Source organism: Sphaerodactylus townsendi, linkage group LG15 (genome assembly GCF_021028975.2).
Source record: "Sphaerodactylus townsendi isolate TG3544 linkage group LG15, MPM_Stown_v2.3, whole genome shotgun sequence".
Lineage (NCBI taxonomy): Eukaryota > Metazoa > Chordata > Lepidosauria > Squamata > Sphaerodactylidae > Sphaerodactylus > Sphaerodactylus townsendi.
Window position 1 is genome coordinate 7,131,131 of NC_059439.1, and position 22,613 is coordinate 7,153,743.

The following is a 22,613-nucleotide window of genomic DNA, read 5'->3' on the forward strand; positions in this document are numbered from 1 at the left end:
GCAGCAACTCTGGGAAGGGGGGGGGGGGGAGAGAATACGTCACTCACTGAGTCATCTGCATGAAAGGAAAACGAAACAAGATCTAGTACTCTTCTGGTACAATAGGAAGAGAGGTTGAGATTGCTGCCAGTAACTGCAGAAAGAAAAGAGCTTGCGAAGGAAAGGAGGCGTCTTCGGTTAAAGTTTTGAAAGAGACCATTGCTGGTGGAGGTAAGAAGCTATTTCCATTAAAAGACTTCTTTAACGTGATGATGGGTGGAAGAGTTAAAGCAGATTTTTGAGCTGCTGGATTGTCAAAGCAACTTAATAACAAACTCCGGAAGACATAGTGGAATACATGCTGGGCCAAGGGGTGGGGGGGTTAAATGGTTTCATGCATCTGCTCAGACTGTCAAGTTCTCAAGTTCGTCAGTCCTCTGCCTAACAACTTGAATATTAAGTGAATTAAGAACAGAAGTTATGAAACATTAAGCTAGTAGTACAGAAAGTATTTAAGATTTGTCTGTAGGATGATGTTTAGAAAAATTTAGATACAGTAGCAAAGACTGGTTAACCATAAACGATGATAAGATAATTTAGGATAAGATTGATATATGTTTAACAAATTATTAGGTTATATGTTAAATATTAGGAAAAATGTAATTTTTAATAAAACAAAAATGGAATATTGTACTGTGATATGCCTGATAGAGATTGATGTAATCATTTTAGAAACTATTGAATCCCACTAGAAAATGTATATGCAGCAAATCATTTTAGTATTTTATCTGTTTTGTAATTTCGCCTTTCAAAACTGAATTAATAAACGTTAAAATGGGAAAAAAACTTAGCAAGTTCATAGGGGCTGGTTGCCTGGTTCCGTTTGTTTTTGACAGATAAGAGATGGTGGGGACTGCCAATTGATAATGCAATCTTCAAAGAAATCCATGTAAGAGTCAGGGATGATTTCTTTTGGAAACAGCGAGATCAGGTTTCCCTTTGAGCTATGCTACTGGGTGATCAGAACCTTGGGTGGGAGATTGATTCACTGGTGGGACAACCACATGCCTACGCATCAGTAGGGGTTTTTGCAAAGCCATTCACCAGCACAATTTTATCAGCAAATGCAAGTAGAGTTCAAAATCTAATTGCTATTAAACAGCTGGGCAAGTTTGATCTCCTTTTCATAACCTTGCCTGAATGTCTCCTCAGCTAAAAACCTGCCTCGTGTATTTATTTATTTATTTCATATTTTTATCCTGCCCTACAACAGGTTACAACAGGATACAACAGTTAAAAACAACTAAGAACCTGTTAAAAACACAATAAAACACCCAAGTATAGCATGTAAAACACCTACAACCTACCGAACAATAAATTAATGAACTGTTTATAAAAAGAAGCCTGTACCTTGCTAGCCCTTCTCTTGACCCTACTGGATGCTATCACCTTTTGTTACCTTTCTGTAAAGCCCTCTCCCCTCCCCAAGGCAATTAAAGAAAGGTAACTCACAGATCCTTATCTGTTGCTCATAGGACTGCCAACCTCCACCTGGTATCTAGAAAGCTCTTGGGATTCTCCCTAGAAGTATTTCCTTTCATACTCAAATGAAATATTTACTCTAATTGTCTCCCTGAAGGACTTCAGGATCATTACACCTTTCCTGTTACAGAGTCCTCTTTCTTTGAAGTCTGCTTCCTTGCAGATTTCTTTAAACAACTTCAACTTCTTTAAACAACCTCAAATATGGTAAATGCTTATTCAAAGAGTTGGCAAACAAGCAAAATCTGAAGGACAGTTAATGATTAAATTATAAGAAGAAGAGCTTGGATTTATACTCCCCCAGAAGCACACTGGCTGTTAACATAGGCCTACGATAGCACTGTCTCTATTGCAGATTCCACTTTGAAGCTGTGATCACATTTAAGACCATCTGAACATTTTTTTAAAAAAACATAGGCCCATGTGCCACATGTTTGCAGTAAGGTAAACTGGAAGTCACCAATATCCAAGTGTCTGCAGTCCTGCAGCCGTTTGCAATGTTGGTGCCTTGTCCATGCAAGGAAATCCAGTTGTAAATAACTGCTACAGCATGATCATGATACACTCGAGCCAGGGCCTTCACGGCTCTGGCGCCCTTCCTGGTGGAACATTCTCCCTCCAGCTGTCCGGGCCCTCGCGGGTTCTTGAGACAGGGGATTTCCACTTGGGGGGGCCTGTAAGACTGAAGGATTGTTCCACGGACGCTTTGGAGAAAGACACCCGACCAGCTGAGGTGCCCCTGCTCCCTCCTCTTTACCCCATGGGCCCCTAATACCATCAGGACCCATTATTTAAGCTTTAGGAAAGGGAGTTTGAAATAAGAAGGCATGGCTGAAGCGTGTTCTAAGATACTACTGTTGTTTTTTTTTTTACATTATATATGTATGTTTTTGGCTGATGTTTTATCTGTACACCGCCCTGAGCCCTTCGGGGATAGGGCGGTATACTAAATTTAATAATAATAACAACTACTACTACTACTACTATTGTTGTTGTTGTTATTGTGTGCTGGGTAGATATTGCAAGACATGAATGACTGAGACCAGATTAGCACTTTTAAGGAGCATGCACAGCTGGCAAAGAAGCCTTAGCTGCTCAAAGCATTCCTTCAAAAAGATCATGAGCTATACATTACCCAGCTCTGCATTGGAATGCCAGAAAGGTGAATTATTTGGGCAAGAGAGAAATTTCATTCTCAGCTAACACTATCCCTGTACCTACTTGAGATGGTGGCAGGCTTATACAATGGGCTACATTCAAATCATTAGATCAAGAACCAGAGGATACCCAAAGAACATGAGGTGATTCTATAATATAGCAGGTTCAGGGATGTAAAAAAGCGTTATGGGGGAAAGTTCCCACAGAACTCATTCCCCAAATGCTTCTAACCAGGTCTGGAGCAAGGGAGAACTGCACCCAGGGCACAGGCACGTCCCTGCCACACTCCTGCCTGCTCCTGCCCCGGAGCACCCCCAAACTGGCGCATGCCCGGGGGGCATCAGCAGCGCCCCCGTCCACGATTGGTGCTTCATACATACTGCTTCTAAGCTATTATATTTGGCTGAACCTGGGTTAAATGAAAGTTGCTAAATTAGTGACTTTTCCCCTTTAACAGGGGTTTCATGCGCTTCCTAATTACCTGCATAAACTACAGCAAGCAGGAAGCATTCCCCCCCTCCCACAAATCCACCATTCTGGTGGATTCTCCAGGCGGCCGCCATTAAAGTGGATTCTCTAGGTAGCCACCATTTTATGCTAGTAAGGGGGTTACTTTGGGGGGATTTTCAGGTGGGGGGATTCTTAAATGGGGGAATCCCAGATGCACAATTTGCAGGGGAACACAGCATTTTCTGTGCAAACCATGCCTCAACCTGACGCCAGGATCCCAGATAAGCCCTAAGCCACAGATGTAAGAAGCCAGTGAAGAACTAGGCAACACGAGTTCATTTAACCCGTTTGTGTTGCCTGTGCAAAACAGGCTGCACTTTCACAAATGCTTTCAAATGTGAAAGGAAAGGTTGGCAGTGCTGAGTCAAACTTCAATTTCCCTTAGTGTAGCAATACGAGAAAACTGTTTACATTCCTGGGAGAAGCCAGGATTAGGCAATTGTAACACCCACTTCTCCTCAGATTCGGGACCCAAAGCAAAAACAAAGTAGAGTCAAGACTGAGGGAACTGTGTTACCATAAAGTTTAAAGATAGTTCAAAGACTGAGAGTGTTTGAAAATAAAAACAGAATAATACACTTTGAAACACTCAGAACTACACAGACAAAGGCTTGCAATCTGCCTTTTGGGACTGGAGAACAGAGAAGCACAGGAATGCAGAAGCTCAGCCAGTCATATTCCTTTGTGGAGATCCAGAACAGGAAATGAAGTCAATAAATTAAAGGGGTGGCCAGGAAAGATGCTCTGGCCCAGGACAACAGTGAACATTTGTTTCTCAGAATGTGAAGCAGAGACTAATGTAAACATTTCTCTACCTAAAGGGGGTTTGGTTAGTGAAAGGCATCATCACCTTGTGTCACTGATATCCCTTCTCTGGGAGCCTCTGATGATACTGCAAACTGTTTCACCTGTTATAAAGTTCTAGTGGCCACCATGAAGAATTGTGGAGACCCAGAACAGGAAATGAAGTCAATGAATTAAAGGGGTGGCAGGAAAGATGGTCTGGCCCAGGACAACAGTGAACATTTATTTCTCAGAATGTGGAGCAGACAGAGACTAATGTAAACATTTCTCTATCTAAAGGGGGTTGGTTAGCAGAAGTCATCATCCCCTGCACTTGAGTGTCACCTTGTGTCACTGCAGAGGCGTATGGCCTTTAGGGACATGGGGTCACTCATGTCCCTGGGTGCACGCCTTTTGGTCACATGGTGTGTAGTAATGCACTGCTGACCCAGCAGCACCGTGGTAGAACGTTGGCACACCAGGGACCCTACGTGGCCTTCTGAAGTGTTACCACGCGCTTCCCCACTCCTCATCCCCCTATGAGTCCACGGGGTCATGAACTATCTGAAGCTCACCCAGTCGCACTGAAGGTGTGAATCCAGGAATACAAAGGGACAATGGGCCCCTGCCCCCAGAGTGAGAAATTAAGACCCAGGCAGCTGATGCTCCTCTCCGCTGCGTAGCAGCCGGGTGAGATCATGCATCACATGATGATCTCCAGAAGGTCTCCGGTCTACCAGCTCATCTACACCACCCACCTCCTTTACTGCATACAAGAAAGCCCTAATAAAGGTGCAAGAGACCAGCTGCACGGGAGAGTTGTCAGGATCCACGAAATCCCGGCGCTTCCTGTTGCTGGCGGCTCTCAGGCCAGATGAAAACCTCCTCCAGCGTCTGCAGCCTATTCCTTAGCGGCGACCCTGCGGGAGATGACTACAAGCTGGTGCGAAACCCACGGGAATCCTCGAACCCTCCACCGCCGCTGCTCACCGTGCATTACCTGGGGAAAGGGCAGCGGTACCCGAAGTCTGCTGGATCGAGCGCATCCAGGGACCACCGTTTGTGTATCGCCTGTCCTCTGGATCCGACGCGTCCATCCAGGCTTTCGGCGATCCTAGGACACTCTCGTCCACGGCCGGAACACCCGGTGAGTATGGGGAGCTTGCAAAAGCAGGGCCTTATGACAAGCGGATTAGCGAAGACTAAAAGCGTTAGCGAAATCACGAGCAGAGATCTCCATAAAGAGGAGGGCTAGCGCCAAATTGGTTGAGGAAGGAGATTGAAGCTCAGTGTCCATGGTATTTGCCCGAGGACATTGGTAGAATCTTAAGGAGTTAGGGGAAAACATCGGAGGCGCACTCTTCGCACAGGAGCCTGTAAGCGCCCGGTGTCACTGCTACTGGCGTGGAGACAATGTTATGTGGCCATCAGCCTGCCGCAGACCCTATGGCTCCCTTGCTGTAGGCCGCCTCGCTTTCGATCTTTCACCTTCAATTTTGCCACGAATTTTCTCTATCCACTAAATGGTGGGCGCCCATGTCCTCCTTCACCCTCCACTTGCTTCCCTGCGCCTCCTCCAAACTCTCCCGCTCGCGCTCTCGTGACCAGCGGCCGACGCCTCCTCCCTTCCGCCCGCTTCCTCCCTCATTTTCTGGAAGCCCACCGCACCCCACATCGAAGCGCCCACGCGCATCAATGGCGGCGGGTTTCTAAAACTCTGGCAGGCGCGTGTAACCCACGATCTGCTTGGGAGGAAGGGAAAACCCTGGCGGATGGAAGATGATGCCTACCCTCCTCCGCGGTGTCCGATGCCTGCCTTTCCTCCGATCCTCCTGCCTCTATGCGCTTCACTTGAATCTAATCTAGCTCCAGCTGATCCTGAGAAAATCTCGTTGCCTGCCCTCCTCTGCGTTTCCATTCCCAGCTCTGCTTTCGTTCCTTCTATTTCTGGAAGTCCACCCATGCCTCCGTCCAGTTACCTGCCACAGAATGGCGGCATTTCAAAATCCTGCAAAGTCGCGTAACCACTGATTTGCAGCGGAAGAAATGCTTGTGGGAAAAGCGCCAATATTCTCGAAGCGGCTATGCCCAGTCCATCCCACTAACCAAGAGAGGACTGCCGTTTTGAACCAACCCTCCTCAAGAGCGTCCTAAAGCCGATCTTCTACAGAGACAAAAAGAGGCATGGAGAGGGAAGATGCTGCGCCGCGATGGCCTTAAGCCTAGAGTCCTTCATGTAAAGCCCCTTGGCCCCCTCCTCCAGCCGTAAGGTTCAAGCCAGATTTCATAGCCTCTGAGCGCGTGCAGGGCCCTAAGCTCCAAAGCACCCAGTAACCAGCAAAATCGTCAGTTACCTCAGAAGACAGGATCCCAGCCTGCGGAGGAGCAACCCTACAAGACCCAGATGGTGGGCTTCACCGAGTTTGGGTGCAGCCATTTCTCATAGAGATTCAACACGTGCACTGCCTCTAGGACCCTGTTTGAGCCAGTTTGGAACCACGCCATAGAGGGACAAAGGAGCTTCCGCGCCAATTCCCCCATCGACCCCCACCCTAAATCTTTTCTTCTTCACAGCAACACGAGGAACTGCCGACCCTCTCCCCTACCACGGGGGGGTCCTGGATGCTTAAACTCATGTTATTTCCTCTTAGGTTTGTCTTCCAATTGTCTGTTCAATAAAAAAAAATGATCCAGTTTGGAAACTTACTTCATATGGAATTAGAACAAGGGACTAACCCCACTTCCCCTTTTTCACCCCCCCGCTTATATTGATACAAATGCTCTCCACAGAAATCCCAACTATGATTAGAGTAAGCCTTGTTTTAGAAATGCTCTCACAAGAAAACCATCTTCAGCCCAGAGAGAGAGAGAGAGCAAGGTCTTGGAGTCAAAGTTGCAATCCTCTTCATTACATTATATATGCTCATAAAGCAATAGCTTATGTATATGTTCTGTGGGTCTTGCCCGCTTTCAAAGGGACCCCTAAGGTTTCTATTTCCCCTCATGAGGGAGAATTTTTTCCCCATTGCCTCTAAGCTATGCTAACCTTATGCTTCAATTTAAAAGTTTCTCTCTTCTTTTGATTATATGTGCCAATAGCCTTGAAAGGTGTCACCCATTCTGCCTCAAGCCACCTCCATTTTAGTTTTAACCCTCAAAATTCTTCTTCAAGCCTTTTCTTGAGAACCTTTTCCTTTGTCTATCTGAGCCTACACTGCCACATTGGCGTGGCGCAAGTCTACATGTGAAGCCAGAATTATTTTCAATGCTCCCACAATTTCACCCTGCCAGGCCCCTGGCTAGCCACACAGTGCCAGGGGGGGATCTCTCAACCACACCTATCTTACACAGCCCCAGCTGTGAAGGTAGAAGGCTGACTCAAACTTGACCGGCCAAAGAGTCTCCCTTACAGGAGGGGAAGGTAGAGGTGACTTCCAAACCCTTCCCCCCCCCCCCCTTCTTCTTTTCTGCACACTCTCGCTTCTCTCTCATGGGCTGGCGCTTTTACACCCACCTCTAGATCTAGGATCTGGAAAAAGGTTTTTCTTGCAAACCCCTCTCAAATTGCTCGTGTGATCAAACCTCAAGCCCAGGAACTGTTTTCTTTGCATCTTTCTCTAAATCTTTCCTATGAATGCTATATTACGATATGACTATAATTGTGAATTGTTTAGAAGTTGCTTTGCAAAAAAAAAAAAAACCACACCCGACCTGGTTGTGACCTCTCCCTTCTCTACTCCTGAAGCCTTCGGACGGCAATTATTGTGCTGCCTTGTGTATGCGCCTTAGGTGTTGCAGAGTGATAAGTTGTCGGGAATGGGCCCAACTGCACCTAAGGAAAGCTTGGCCAAAACAAGCTGAAGGGGAGTAGTTCCCCCCCTATTGACCCAATCAAAGGTCTCATCCAGGAGGCCATGTGCAAGGTGCTCTTCTCTATTCTCTATCAAAATTGCCGCCCCACTCAGGGCTAGGGCTTTCCCATTGTCATCCTATAAAGAACTAACTTTCAGCCAACGCATAAAACCCCTGGGAAAAGAGGCGTCGGCTTGTTTTCTCTTCACATACAGGAGTCCCAGCTTCGCCATGCCAGGAGCCAGCCCCATCCCGGAGGAGATGGGCGGGGGCCTCCCTGGAGGATCCGATCCCGCTTACGCCCTGTTGAGAGAGCCCGATCACCCCCAGCCTGGGCCCAAGAGATGGGAGGGACCTCTCTGGAACCAATTACACCCGGTATTCTTCCACGGAGATGCGCCCTGCAGCTGCCCCCCCCCAGGGGAATGGCAGCCCCTGGGCCCAGCATATGGCTCAAAGGGTTGATTGCGCTGTGTGTGGCTGCTCCTCGAAATCCTACATGTGCCGCATACATTCCTCTCTCCCTCTCCTGCACGCCCCTGGCTGAAACTTGGGAATTGCAGCCAGGAACATTCCCTGATAGATTAACCCTTGGAGACTCTCCGCTGTTTTCAGCAGCTTGAATAATTGTTTGGAACCGCGCCTTCTCTCACAACCTTGCTCATTGAGAGTCACTGAACCCTACAATGCTAAAGACTATCAGTAGCTCTCCCTACGCTCTTGAGAAACCCATGGACTCCTCGCCATGTCGGCTCTGTGGCTTTGGTAGTCAAACAGCAAGAGCCATGCATTGGACAATTAATGCAACCAGGAGTTTGCCTTCCTTCTTTACATCTAGCCTGCTTATGTACTGTTTTAGCTATGTTTATTGTTTTCATTTATATGATGTAGCCATCTATCTACAAACATGCATGTCTTGTATATATTGTTGCCCTATAGCGCTTAATGTCTGATGCCTTGCTTGCCCTTTATGCCCATTGGGCCCGACCTCCAAAGGGAATTGTGGTGATACTATGACCCGACTGATTGTTGAAGTTACTGCATGCCTTAATTTTAGAAGTTATCATTATTTGCTGTTGTTGCATTCCGCCTATCTGCCTGCGGGACTCTCTACTGCCCGTCTCACCATTGTTTTGCATCAGGCTTCACCTCGGGGAGCCCAAGCACCCGTGCGCTCAGCCCTCCCTCGACCCCTTTTGCGGGCGTAGCGGCTCTAATGGCCGGAGTGATATGTTTCCCTTGCGACTCCCCTTGTGCCAGGAGTCCCGGACCTTGTTTCATGTAACACTAAGACTATCGGCCCGTTCTGGCCTTTCTGTGCCCTTCTTGAAGTCTATCAACTCTACCTCCACGCATCTGGATGCCCTGGCCTCCGAGCAGCAGGAACTTTTACGATCAGCGACCTTAGATAATGCGTGCAGCTATTGATTACTTATTGTTGTTGCATCACCAAGGTTGTGAAAATATGCGTTAATATGTGTTGCTTTAATCTCTCCTGATGAATTCCCAGATTGATTCATATGAAAGAAGTCGCGCTTGAATTGCAGGAAGTTATATCTAATCTGAAGTATGATGTTTTTTGCCCCAATGGTGGTCAGCCCTCTATGGGAGCTGGCTGCGGGAGAGATAGTTAAGATGCTATTGTACAGCTCTGCATTGGTTTTAATTGTATGCCTCATTATCCGGATCTTGTTTTACGTTCAATGTATGTCTAATATTGCCTGTAACCTATGTAAAGAGGCCCCTCGACTTTCCCTTTACCTACTTAACCAAGTTCTAATGTTGCACAACGGCGCTTCGGTCAGCTTGACCCAAGCGGTGAGGAGAGGGACAAAGCGTCCTTTTAATGCATGCGCCCCTAGCATTTAGGCCTTCCTTCTAAAAGCGTAAAAAAGGAGGAGATGTAGTAATGCACTGCTGACCCAGCAGCACCGTGGTAGAAACGTTGGCTTTCACCAAGCCCAGGACTTCACGGCGCTTCTGGTGCGCACGCACCCCACTCCTCATCACCCTATGAGTCGCGGGTCATGAACCTATCTGGCTCACAGTCACTAGGTGTGTCTCAGACAAAGGGGACAATGGGCCCCTGCCCCCCGGGTGAGAATTAAGACCCAGGCGCTGATGCTCCACCTCTCCTTACTTGCGCTAGCAGCCAGGTGAGATCATGCATCACATGATGATCTCAGGTCTCCCGGTCTCCCGCTCATCTCCCTACCCACCTCCTTTACACGCCCACAAGAAAACCCTAATAAAAGGTGCGAGAGACCAGCACACGGGAGAGTTGTCAGGATCACGAAATCCCGCGCTTCCTGTTGCTGACGCTCTCCGCCAGATGAAACCTCCTCCGCGTCTCGCCTATTCCTTAGCGACGACCCTGCGGGGATGACTACAATGGTGCCTCCCTCCGTGACCAAACGGCGTGCGCCCCAGCCACACGCCACCAAGCCCCTCCCTCCCCTGGCCTCCATGCAGGCCAGTTTGGGGGCAAAAGCCGGCCTGCACAAAGGCTGGGACAAATGGGGCTTGGAGCGTGGCCCCACCCCAAGCCCTGCCTGCTAGCACAGGGGGTGCAGGGGCGCCCTGAGAAGGAGTTGTCTCCAGGCACCATCCCCTCCCCCCCCCCCCGATACATCTCTGTGTTGCTGATATCACTTCTTTTGGAACCTCTGGTGATACTGCAAACTTTCCCGTTATAAAGTTCTCGTGGCCACCATGAAGACTTTTGATCAGATGTGTGCCAATGTTCTGTCTTTGTAACTGAGTTCCAAAGGGCCCCAAATTGAATCTGGACTATGGCACATGGGATTAGAGGCTTCAAGCTTCCCCCTCTGACCTGAAATGATCCCAGAGAGCTACACTGTGTTCCACTGGGGAAACCTAACGTGTGCTGATGGTTATGTATAAGCTTTCCCAACAGGCCTGTTTTAGCTCAGGAAAATGGTGGGCATGAAGCTCCTTCTTGCCACATATGAAATGGGCATGAGAACTCATGGGAATTGATTTCCAGGCAGTGAACTCCCAGATAATTGTATTGTCCAAGGTTTTCATGGCTGGATTCAACTGGTTCTGGTGGGTTTTCCAGGTTGTGTGGCCGTGGTCTGGTAGATCTTGTTCCTAACATTTTGCTTGCATCTGTGGCCGGCATCTTCAGAGGTGTACACTGTGATACACCTCTGAAGATGCTGGCCACAGATGCAGGCGAAATGTTAGGAAGACGATCTACCAGATCACGGCCACACAGCCCGGAAAATTCCAGATCATGTTTGTCAGCTTGACATTTGACAGAATGTTAAGATTTTATAATGTATGAATCGATTTAGGAGATTTTCTAATGAGCTCAGAATGAGGGATGGGAAATTTACATATCTGGATTCCGCTTTCCATGAGCATAATGAGATCAAAGGAGACGACATATTCTTGGTGGTAAATACACTGCTCCTTTAAAAAAAAATAGAATGTATTCTATACAAATAATTTGCACAGCAGCCCATAGGAAAGAACTTGGGATGTCACTTATAAAAGGACCAGTAGGAAGGGCTAAAATTGAGGAGAGATAGGATTTGGGGTTAATAGATGCATAAAGGTCTGATCTGCCTTGCTGTCCATGATCTGAGCACTGAAGGTTAAGCTGAATAAGGACAATCTACACAGTCAGTTACAAGTCACAATATTGTTTATTTTCTTACTGTTTAAGGTCACACTACAAAGGTCCCAGACAGGATGTTCCACGAGGCTACAAAATCATTGATTAAACAAATGGGTCCAGAAGAAGACTTCATCCCAGTCCGCTGCCCTGCAGACCACAAACATTTCAGAGTTCTGTACCTGGTCCAAAGGAACAGCAAGACCCCATGGTGGCGGAAGAACCATTACTATAAAACTGATTACAAGCTAAGCGATGTACTCTTGCCAGGGCAGCACACTGCAAAACTAGGTAATTTCCAAGATTGGGTCCCCTGTCTGCAATATTCACAGATCTGTGAATTTTGGAACCCACAAAAATGCAGAACCAGCTGCAAAATTCAGTTTCTTGATTTTGCTGAAAGGATGTGAGGGCGATCTGGCTGCGACATCTGTCACCCCATTGATCGCCAGGGTTGATTCGGCTGATCTGGCTGGCTAGGCGGGTGTCCCCTACCTCCCTCACCGCTCCATGTGCGTCCCTCCCGAAGCTGCGCGCTCGGTGGAAGAGGACGACCATCCCAGATAGAAGGAGTGTACCGTTCTTCGGTCAAGGGTATACGATAGCTGCGCTCCCCTGCTAGAACCTCCAAACAAGCTCAAGGTCCATTTGTAGGATTTTGCTGAAAGCTTTCAACAGTGGCATGGTGGTTTCAACAGGAGCAGCAGTGGGATAGTGGTTAAAAGCAGGTACACTCTAATCTGGAGAACTGGGTTTGATTCCCCACTCTGTGGAGGCTTATCAGGGGAACTACATTAGCCTGTGCACTCCAACACACACCAGCTGGGTGACCTTGGGCTAGTCACAGTTCTTCTGGGCTATCTCATCCCCACCCACCTCACAGGGTGTTTGTTGGGGGGGAAGGGAAATGAGAATGTAAGCCCCTTTGAGTCTCCTATAGGAGAGCAAGGGGGATATCAATCCAAACTCCTCCTCCTCCTCCTCCTCCTCCTCCTCTTCTTCTTCTTCTTCGTCTTCTTCTCCTCCTCCTCCTCTTCAACATGAAGCCTCATATGTGACCTTAATTTAGTCACAATAAACTCTGAGTTCTCTCAGCCCCACCTACCTCACAAGGTGTCAGTTGTGGGGTGGGGAAGGAGTTTGTAAGCCACTTTGAGACTCCATAAAGGTAGAGAAAAGAGGCAGAGGGGAAGTTGAATATTTTCAGTGGGTGGGACAGGGCTTCAGAGTGCTTGCCTCTTTCATTAACCAAAATAAATAACACCAAGTTCCAAAGAAATTGCACAACAAGGATATTGTGCAAGCTTTCTCAAAAACCAGTTCCTCTGAAACTTGGTGTGTGACAGCAGGGTTGCACTCACCCTAAAGAAGACGCTTCATAGGTTCAGCCTGGTTCTGCTGGAGCTTGGCCTCCTTTTGGATACACAGGTAGGAATGCTGGCCAGGCCAACTCCAGCTGGTTGGACTTGCAGCCTTTCCTGGGCAGGAAAGATCTTGCCACTGTAATGCATGCCCTGGTAACATCTAAATTAGAGTACTGTGGTACGTGCTATGTGGAGTTGCCCTTGAAGACTGTGCAGAAGCCACAGTTGGTATGGAATGCTGCAGCCATAGTGTTGACTGGAGTGGGTCATGGGACCATATTACTCCAGTCTTGTTCCACTTACACTGCCTTCCAGTTGTTTCCAATTCAATGTGCTGGTATTGATCTTTAAAGGTCTATACAGCTTGGCACCAGCATACCTTAAACGATTGCTTTCTTCCATATGAACCTACTTATCTACTCTGGTCATCTTTGGAGGGCTTCCTCTAGGTTCCTCAGCCATTTGAAGCTAGATGGGTGGCAATGGAGAACTTTTTGGCCATGGCACTGAGATTCATCTGCCTCCCTCTGTCATTGTTTGCCCCAAGAAAATGAAGCCTTTTTTATTTTGTTTGTTATACTCCCTAGTAAAATCTTACTGGCCCTCTTCCTTGGTTCAAGGAGGGCCCTGGTAGGAACTGCACTACCCAGGAGACCTTGTGAGCCCCAAGATCTCCTGGGTAGTGCAGTTCCTCAGGGCACTTTTCAGCCTGAGCTAAACAGGCTGCTTTTCAGCCTGAACTTTTTCAGGCTGAACTAAGGTAAGTGGGGGGGGGGCATGGGAGGAGGGCATGGGGGGCAGAGGGGCCATGGGGAGGGGGGAGAAAACACAGAGTCCATCCCAGGCACAGTTTGGCCCAGCTACGCTGGTCATCAGTTTTGTTCAAACTTTGCAAGAGTTTGCTTCCCCAGGTTTTGTGTTCCTCCACAATGAGCGCAACCTGCTCAGGCCCTTTTCCTCTGCTGTTTTCTGTTCTGTAATGAATTGGATTCTTTATCAATGCTTTTCCTATTCCGCTGCCTGGATATGCTCTTTCTCTACCCTTAACAGTTTTCTCTAGGATTACCTTTTTCCTTATCACAGCTTTTCTCTCCTTCTGTCCTTAGATATCTGCGATTCAGATACATTCACCATCATGGACCACGTGGATGGAAAATTGGAGGGGGATGTGGGTGTGGCTACTGACTTGGGAACCTTGAAACTGACAAGCAGTGCCAGCACGTCTCATGCAAGAACTGTGAAAGTGAAAAAGAGGCACGTCAGTTCTCAAGTTCTCGATTCTCTAGATGGAAGCAGGTAAGCTGGAAAAGAGCAGCTATATGGGTATCCACCTCCAAGACCCGACCAGAACTAAAACCTGAAGACATCTGAAAATTCTCTCACCACCACTTTCATTCATTCTGTTTCTGAGGTCTCCAAGAGAGCCCTACTCATTCCCCACCAGGGAGGAACATGGGAAAATGATGCTCTGAGGTCCTCCCCACTAATCCCAAAGCACAAAACAGGGGGGAAACAAGAAATTCTGCACCTCTATGGCCCTTTCTGCCCAGGCCAATAAACACGGGTTAAGGACAGGATAAAATCCGGGGCGGAATGTTGCATGGATCCCGCTCCTAATGTGTTTTCCACATTTCCCCCCTCCCCAAACCTGGGTTTTTCGAGAATTACACTATGTGCGATTCTTTTGTTTCAATGCGCCTCACAGCCACAGCCAAGCGAACGGCCGGTTGAACATCACTGAGTGCATGCACATGAAAGCTTATACCAAGAATAACACTTTGTTGGTCTAAAAGTTGCCACTGGACTGAAGCCATTTTCATCCCCACTTCCTTGCAACTTGTTTCAGAGGAAGAATAAGCAGTCACTGCTGTTTTCCTTGGAAGAAACAAATGGCACCGTTGGTGTAGGAGAAAAGAATGGATAATGTGCTCCTTTCCTCTATAGAGAAGTGGATAGGAAATGGTACTGACGCTGTCGTATTCCAGGCAGAGCAAAGGTGTATGCACCTACTCCACCCAAAAATGTGAAGAGGAGACATGCTGATTGGGTAGTAGAACTGTTAGGCCTGGGTTGGGAAATACCTGGAGATTTGGGAAAACAGAGCCTGGAGAGGGCAGGGCTTGGTGGGGGGAACTTCTGCAGCGTATAATTCCATAGAGTTCACAAGTGGCATAGCGTCAAGGGAGCGGGGGGGAAGGGTGCATGATGCACCGAGTGTGAGCCTGGGGAAGGTGTGTGCACCCTTGCCCCGGGCTCCGTTCCCTCTCGCTCCAGCCCTGGAATTCACCCTCCAAAGTAGCTATTTTTAATGATACATTTTTATTTTCCCAACATAAAAACATATACTGCTATATACTCCCATATCTACCATTACATGGTATTATTAAGCTGTCTCTGTTTAGAGATTGGTACGCTGCTTATTGAATTTTAAGGATTTTAAATGTTGTTTTAACTACTGATTATTGGGCGCTATTGTTGTAAACCACCTAGAGCCCTTCGGGAATGAGGCGGTCTATGAAATCCAAATAAATAAATAAATAATAAATACATTAGTACAGAATAAAAATTAAAAATACAAAAAAAGTACAGAGGAAAAATTAAAACACAAATTTTACAATATCTGAACACAACCTATTATAACTAAACTGAACACCATAAAACCATATAATGACTTCCCGCAATCTCATTGTTGAATTCTAATCCATTCAAGGTTTGTGCATATACAGTGGAACCTCGTTTTTTGTTGGTAATCCGTCCAAAAAGAATCGATGAAAACCAAAACCGATGAAAACAGAGGCAAACTTTTCCATAGGAACCAATGTCGCACCAGAAAGCTGTCCAAAGAGGTCTGTTTCTGATGCCTCTTTAAGATTTGTCTGAAATGGGGGAAGAAATTGTAATTAAACAAGTTGCAGACACGGCCTGCAACAGCTTTTGTCTGTGTGATTTTTCTCCACAAACCCTTGCACCTTTCTGCAAATCGATGAAAACCAAGGCAAATCAATGAAACCTGAAACAGATGAAAACTGAAGGCAATGAAACCCAAGGTTCCGCTGAATTTAAAATGAAACATTTATCAAATACACACTATATCATTACTATTCTAATTCATTCTCCTGTTTTCTTTTAGATCTCAAATCCTGCAATTATTTCTCTACTACCATATGTTTTCAATAGATAATCTGTAAAACGTTTCCAGTTTTCTGAAAACTTCTCTGTATTACTGTCTCTTAATGAAGTTGTCAATTTTGCTATTTCTGAGTATTCTGTGACTTTCAATATACAGTCTTTGTTGGTATTTTATTATCTCTCCATTTCTGCACGTACACTGTCCTTGCAGCAGTAGAGAGATACATGAAAAGCAGTCTGTATTGATTTGGGATAACATCTAGCAACAGTCCCAATTTTTTAAAAACTTCAGTTTTTTCCACAGTTGTTTTTTTCAATATCTTTTTGCGTTTCTTTAAGTACAAAGCAGCTATTTTCTCCAGGGAAACTGAGCATACTCATCTAGAGATCAATTGTAATAGTGAGAGAGCTTCAGATACTACCTGAAAATTGGCAACCCAAGTGGCGTATCTGCCACGGGGACATCTAGGGACAAACACCCAGGGCGCCCCGTGTGAGTCACGTGAGGGGGGCGGAAAAATCACACCCACACTTCCGGGAAGGAGGGGCGTGGCTGGGCCTTGGTGTGACATCCAAATGTCACACTGAGGCCCAGCCACACCCCTTCTCCTTCCTGGAAATGGCTGGGCCTTGGTGCAACGTTGCACCGTGGCCAAGCCCAGGACGAGGGAGGCCTGCTCCCATCGACCAGCTTCTAGATAAGTGGGGAGTGCGGGGGGAGGCAGGCCATGGGGTGCGGAAAATTTGGACTCCGCCCTGGGCTCCAGATGATCCAGCTATGCCACTGGGCAAGCCTATGTGATAGACTTAAAGCTAAGAATAAGAAAGTGATTATAGCTGCACTGGAAGAGAAGAAAAGCTATTTTTACAGTAGAATCCTGAACAGAGTAACTTGAAATCACTAGATTTAGTCTGGAGTAAATGAACTCCATGTATGATTGCAGCATTAGTTGCTTGAAGAATGAAGCATCACTTTCTACCCAGTCTTGTAGCAGATTGTTAGAAAAATTAGTACTCTTGGGCTCTTTCCGCATGGGCCAAAAACGACGGCCTGGGGGCGGTAAAAACGCCGCCCCCAGGCCGCCATTCGCACAGGCGGGGCTGCTGCACTGCTTGCGGCAGCTTAGCGCCGACCTGACTTCGCTCCCCTCCCCCAGAGTGGCGTCAGGCCGCTTAAACAACAACCCTTTAAAGGGTTCGATTTGTTGAAGGCGTCTTCCAGCCGGTCGCCGGTCGCGAACGCGCGAGGCCGGGAACGCGCTGTTTCCCCTTCCCTGTCCCATTTACCTCTTTCGTGTCGCCGTCCTGCTGGCCTCCCTAAGTCCCTCCCTGGCTGTCCTCCGACCCCTGGAGGTGGGAGGGCAGGCGATGGGCGAAACTGAGTGGCCCGCAGGACGGCGGCACGAGAAAAGGAAAGGGAAACGACTCCATGCGGAGCCGCCTGCATACCGATCCTCCAGAGGCCGTCCATGCCACCTGCATCACGAAGCGGCCTCCCGACCTCCACGCCCTTGACAGAATTCTTGCCAGAAGGTGGAAGCTGCCCTAACTAACGTCTTGAAGCGACGCCTTGGTGTTCATATAAATGCTGTTAAAAATGTTACTTTTAGTGTTTATATATAAACGATCCATTCTTAGACATTGGATTCCTATCTTTTTCTACAGTAAAATCAACTTGAACCATGCGCTTATTAAGCAATCAGAGAAGTTCCAAAAGAATCTGTATTTGATCACTGAGACTATCGAAGCTACGGAAGCAACTGAGTTTAGGGAATCCAACAAAACAGAAGGCAACATCCTCGCTGAACTCCGTGTCAAAATGAAATTTACGGTCAGATTTGTGTTTGTACACAGGAATTGGAGAGAAAGGTTCAGACATAATGCAAAGCTCTAAGTTAATTAAACCAACTGTGGTTAGACCAATTGCAGTTAGTGTGATTGTCTGAATGCAGACCATCCCAGTAAGGTTAGTTAGGATCCATCAAACCAGGTTCTGAAACAATGGTTTGAAGTTGGTTTAATAACCACAATCTTAAGTATGCTCTGTGTTGATTGAACACAGACCCCCTTGGCATAACCCTGGCTTTCCCCCTTGTGCCTCCCTCGCATATTCTCTAGCTACAAAGATTCTTGATCAGAGTGAAGATGGGGAAAACAGCAAAGCAGGATGTGAGTGACTGAGCCGATTTCAGTTTCACAAAATAACCACAGTCAAAATAGATCATGACTGACTACACCTTATGCTTGGACTGGCAAAAGGAACAACATATTGAGCAATATATTGAGTAACATATTGACCAAACTCAATTTCATTCTAGGGTATCCATGACAGCAAGAAAGCAGTAATCATCCCAAAGGACTGCACCCTGGCATTCAGAGTAAAACGGCTACTAATCAGAGAAGGATCCTTAGGTAAGATAACTTTGAAATCTATAGCCCACTGCCATTAGCTACCATGATGCAGTGAGAATTCATTTGCGCCAGTCAACATTTGAAGAAGAAGAAGAGTTTGGATCTATACCCTACCTTTCTCTCCTGTAAGAGACTGAAAGGATCTTATAATCTCCTTTCCCTTCCCCCCTCACAAAAAACAACCTGTGAGGTAGGTGGGGCTGAGAGCCCAAAAGAACTGTGACTAGCCCAAGGTCCCCCAGTTGGCATGTGTGTTGAAGTGCACAAGCTAATCTAGTTCACCAGATAAGCCTCCACAGCTCAGGCAGCAGAGCGGGGAATCAAACCTGGTTCCTCCAGATTAGAGTACACCTGCTCTTAACCACTATGCCACTGCTGCTGTGAGGCTCAAGGATCTAGAGTTGTTGCAGAATTGAGACATGGTATGTGGGGGTAGTAGTGATGGGGAAGAATGAGGCCTATTCACATACTATTTCTGATCCTTCTTTATTTTATTCCTGGAAGAGAATACTTTACACCTCACATCCCTTGTTGAGCCACTGTGGGTATAGGATGTCAGGACCATGCCTGACAGTACCTAGGTGTCTTGCTGTGCGTGAATTGCAAATGTTTCCCTGTTTCCCTCTTCCCTTCCTGGCAATCTCCTGGCGTCAGCCCATCTTCAAAGAGGTGTGAAAGGTTCCCAGGTTCTTTGAAGCTCGGTAGTGCAACAGTTGTAGAAACTGTAGTGGACATTTGGTGTGGGGCGAAACGGGGGGGGGGGGTTTAAAGGATATAGGTCCTGGATCTGAGCTCTCTACCTCAGATCCTGCTTTACTTTGTTACTCTTCGTATCACCTGGAATAAACTGCTTTTGGACTTTTCTACCGTCTCTTTTATTTCCACGTTCAAGAGTCTGACATGGGGCATGGTATATATATAAGTACATCAGACACTAAAATATGCTTTACTTACTCTGAACTATACTCAGGAGATTTTTCCAGCGTGGTGTAGTGGTTAAGAGCAGGTGTTCAACCTGGAGAACCGGGTTTGATTCCCCACTCGTCCACCTGAGTGACAGAGGCTTATCTGGTGAACCAGATGTGTTTCAACACTCCTACATTCCTGCTGGGTGACCTTGGGCTAGTCACAGTTCTCTCTGAACTCTCTCAGTCCCATCTACCTCACAAGGTGTCTGTTGTGGGGGGAAAGGAGCTTGGAAGCCATCTTGAATTTCCTTAGAGAAAGGTGGGGTATAAATCCAAACTCTTCTTCTTCTTCTTCCAAATTAAAAACGATTGGCAAGTTACTTAATAGTATTATTACTTCTTTCTACTCTTTCTCTTCCCACAGCCAGTGCACTCTTTCCAGAAGACACAAGAGAAACTTTTCGTAAGTAGTTTTGTTCATACTTATGCATGGATGTTAATTGCCAGAGATGGTAAAAAGGCAGAAATTCCTGCCAGTGCAAGGATGTTAGAACAAGCTGGGCTGACTCCGCTCTTCAGTGCAAGAAGCAATTAACAGAACTCGTTTTCAGGAATGCTACAGCAGTTATACTGTCACAATCAATTCAAAATACTGGTACAACTTTAAAGCCTGAATATCTAAATTAACTCATTGAAAATGATACCAAGTATGCATTATTATGATATTCACGAGCAGGTATATGGTATTCAGCCTGTTTTTGCAAAGGTGCATTTGGCTGCAGTAGGTTCTAAGGCCTTCTGAGCAATGGCATCTTCTGACCCTGTCTCCTTGGGGGCCTAGCACCAGCACCCCCTTGACCCTCAACTCATCTGTTGATTGGAGTGCTGGCTGATATCCTATATTATACCCAGCACATGGGAAGGGCAAGCTTGCACACTGATAAATGAGCTAAGGTAAAGAAGGTTTAAATGACTTGAATGTGGCTCTGAGAGTAAGAGTATAGGAAAGATGAGTTCAGATTGTGTAACAATATGCTTAAAGTAAGAAGAATAAAAAAATACTCAGTTTCTGTCCAGTCTAAATTGTTCAAACTATTCACAGGTCTGTTAAATATAAGAGAAAGGCAAGGGTAAGCTGAAAACACACCACTTCAGTTGGTCTAAAATGTACTGACTGCCAAGTTGTTCTCAGGGGCTGGATACAGGGATTATATCTTCCTCAGGTTAAAAGATCTTCACTGGACCCCTTATCATTTCAGATACCCCTTTAGCGCTCATTCTTATCTTTCAGACCCAAAATGGCTTAGGTTTGGGGACTTAAAGTACCACGTCATCCACCATGCCAGTTAAGATCTTCTTCTGATGCCCATTTCTTTATCCCCTTTCCTGCAGAGTTGAGATTGGAGGAGCCCGGAGACAGGGCTTTTCCAGCTTGCAGTACCTCATGTTTGGAATTAAATTTATTTTCATAACTGGGATTATTTAGAACGTTCACATTTAGTGTAAACTAAGTGTGTAAACTTCCAATAATCCCCAATCTCTGTCAAAAACAGTTGACAAGCAAAATTCTTACATAAAAAGAAAACAATTCAAGAGGCTGCCCCTAAATTTGCAAGGATTTCCAAAGTTTGCTGGGTGCCGTTAGGGGGGGCAGACTACTACCCACGCCACTATCCATAAACATTTAACGTAAAAAGAGTTCCCCGCCTGTATATTATTTATCTTTCAGCTAATGAATTTAAGCTCCCCCCTTTTCTGAAAAATGTCTGGGCACTTAGATCTTTATGTTTTCTTTAAAATAGAACAAAATACAGCAATAGCATGAAATAAAGTAGACAATCCCAGACATGTGACAGATCATTCACAGTAGTGGTATTATTGTCAGGCCTGTACCATGCTTGGCCTGGCAGCTCGCACATCCATACCAAGGTCACAGATGGCTCTGCCATTATCATTGTCCAAGGCTAAGGACCCCCCCCCCCCTGGGGGGGGGGGTGGGGGGGGGGGGGGGTGGGGGGGGGGGGGGGTGGGGGGGGGGGGGGGTGGGGGGGGGGGGGGGTGGGGGGGGGGGGGGGTGGGGGGGGGGGGGGGTGGGGGGGGGGGGGGGTGGGGGGGGGGGGGGGTGGGGGGGGGGGGGGGTGGGGGGGGGGGGGGGTGGGGGGGGGGGGGGGTGGGGGGGGGGGGGGGTGGGGGGGGGGGGGGGTGGGGGGGGGGGGGGGTGGGGGGGGGGGGGGGTGGGGGGGGGGGGGGGTGGGGGGGGGGGGGGGTGGGGGGGGGGGGGGGTGGGGGGGGGGGGGGGTGGGGGGGGGGGGGGGTGGGGGGGGGGGGGGGTGGGGGGGGGGGGGGGTGGGGGGGGGGGGGGGTGGGGGGGGGGGGGGGTGGGGGGGGGGGGGGGTGGGGGGGGGGGGGGGTGGGGGGGGGGGGGGGTGGGGGGGGGGGGGGGTGGGGGGGGGGGGGGGTGGGGGGGGGGGGGGGTGGGGGGGGGGGGGGGTGGGGGGGGGGGGGGGTGGGGGGGGGGGGGGGTGGGGGGGGGGGGGGGTGGGGGGGGGGGGGGGTGGGGGGGGGGGGGGGTGGGGGGGGGGGGGGGTGGGGGGGGGGGGGGGTGGGGGGGGGGGGGGGTGGGGGGGGGGGGGGGTGGGGGGGGGGGGGGGTGGGGGGGGGGGGGGGTGGGGGGGGGGGGGGGTGGGGGGGGGGGGGGGTGGGGGGGGGGGGGGGTGGGGGGGGGGGGGGGTGGGGGGGGGGGGGGGTGGGGGGGGGGGGGGGTGGGGGGGGGGGGGGGTGGGGGGGGGGGGGGGTGGGGGGGGGGGGGGGTGGGGGGGGGGGGGGGTGGGGGGGGGGGGGGGTGGGGGGGGGGGGGGGTGGGGGGGGGGGGGGGTGGGGGGGGGGGGGGGTGGGGGGGGGGGGGGGTGGGGGGGGGGGGGGGTGGGGGGGGGGGGGGGTGGGGGGGGGGGGGGGTGGGGGGGGGGGGGGGTGGGGGGGGGGGGGGGTGGGGGGGGGGGGGGGTGGGGGGGGGGGGGGGTGGGGGGGGGGGGGGGTGGGGGGGGGGGGGGGTGGGGGGGGGGGGGGGTGGGGGGGGGGGGGGGTGGGGGGGGGGGGGGGTGGGGGGGGGGGGGGGTGGGGGGGGGGGGGGGTGGGGGGGGGGGGGGGTGGGGGGGGGGGGGGGTGGGGGGGGGGGGGGGTGGGGGGGGGGGGGGGTGGGGGGGGGGGGGGGTGGGGGGGGGGGGGGGTGGGGGGGGGGGGGGGTGGGGGGGGGGGGGGGTGGGGGGGGGGGGGGGTGGGGGGGGGGGGGGGTGGGGGGGGGGGGGGGTGGGGGGGGGGGGGGGTGGGGGGGGG

The 22,613-nt window shown here is 49.3% G+C and overlaps 1 protein-coding gene across 1 annotated transcript in view; it reads left to right on the top strand.

Annotated features, from left to right (window-relative positions):
• Positions 1 to 22,613, top strand: part of LOC125444907 (gasdermin-A-like) — a 28,613-nt gene continuing 6,000 nt past the window's right edge. Inside the window, exons 1-6 of the mRNA XM_048517661.1 lie at positions 1 to 210; positions 11,519 to 11,758; positions 13,938 to 14,127; positions 17,626 to 17,791; positions 18,279 to 18,372; positions 19,705 to 19,743. Coding sequence (XP_048373618.1) covers positions 11,545 to 11,758; positions 13,938 to 14,127; positions 17,626 to 17,791; positions 18,279 to 18,372; positions 19,705 to 19,743 — 703 coding nt within the window. The 5' untranslated portion in view covers positions 1 to 210; positions 11,519 to 11,544. The remainder of the gene's footprint in view (positions 211 to 11,518; positions 11,759 to 13,937; positions 14,128 to 17,625; positions 17,792 to 18,278; positions 18,373 to 19,704; positions 19,744 to 22,613) is intronic.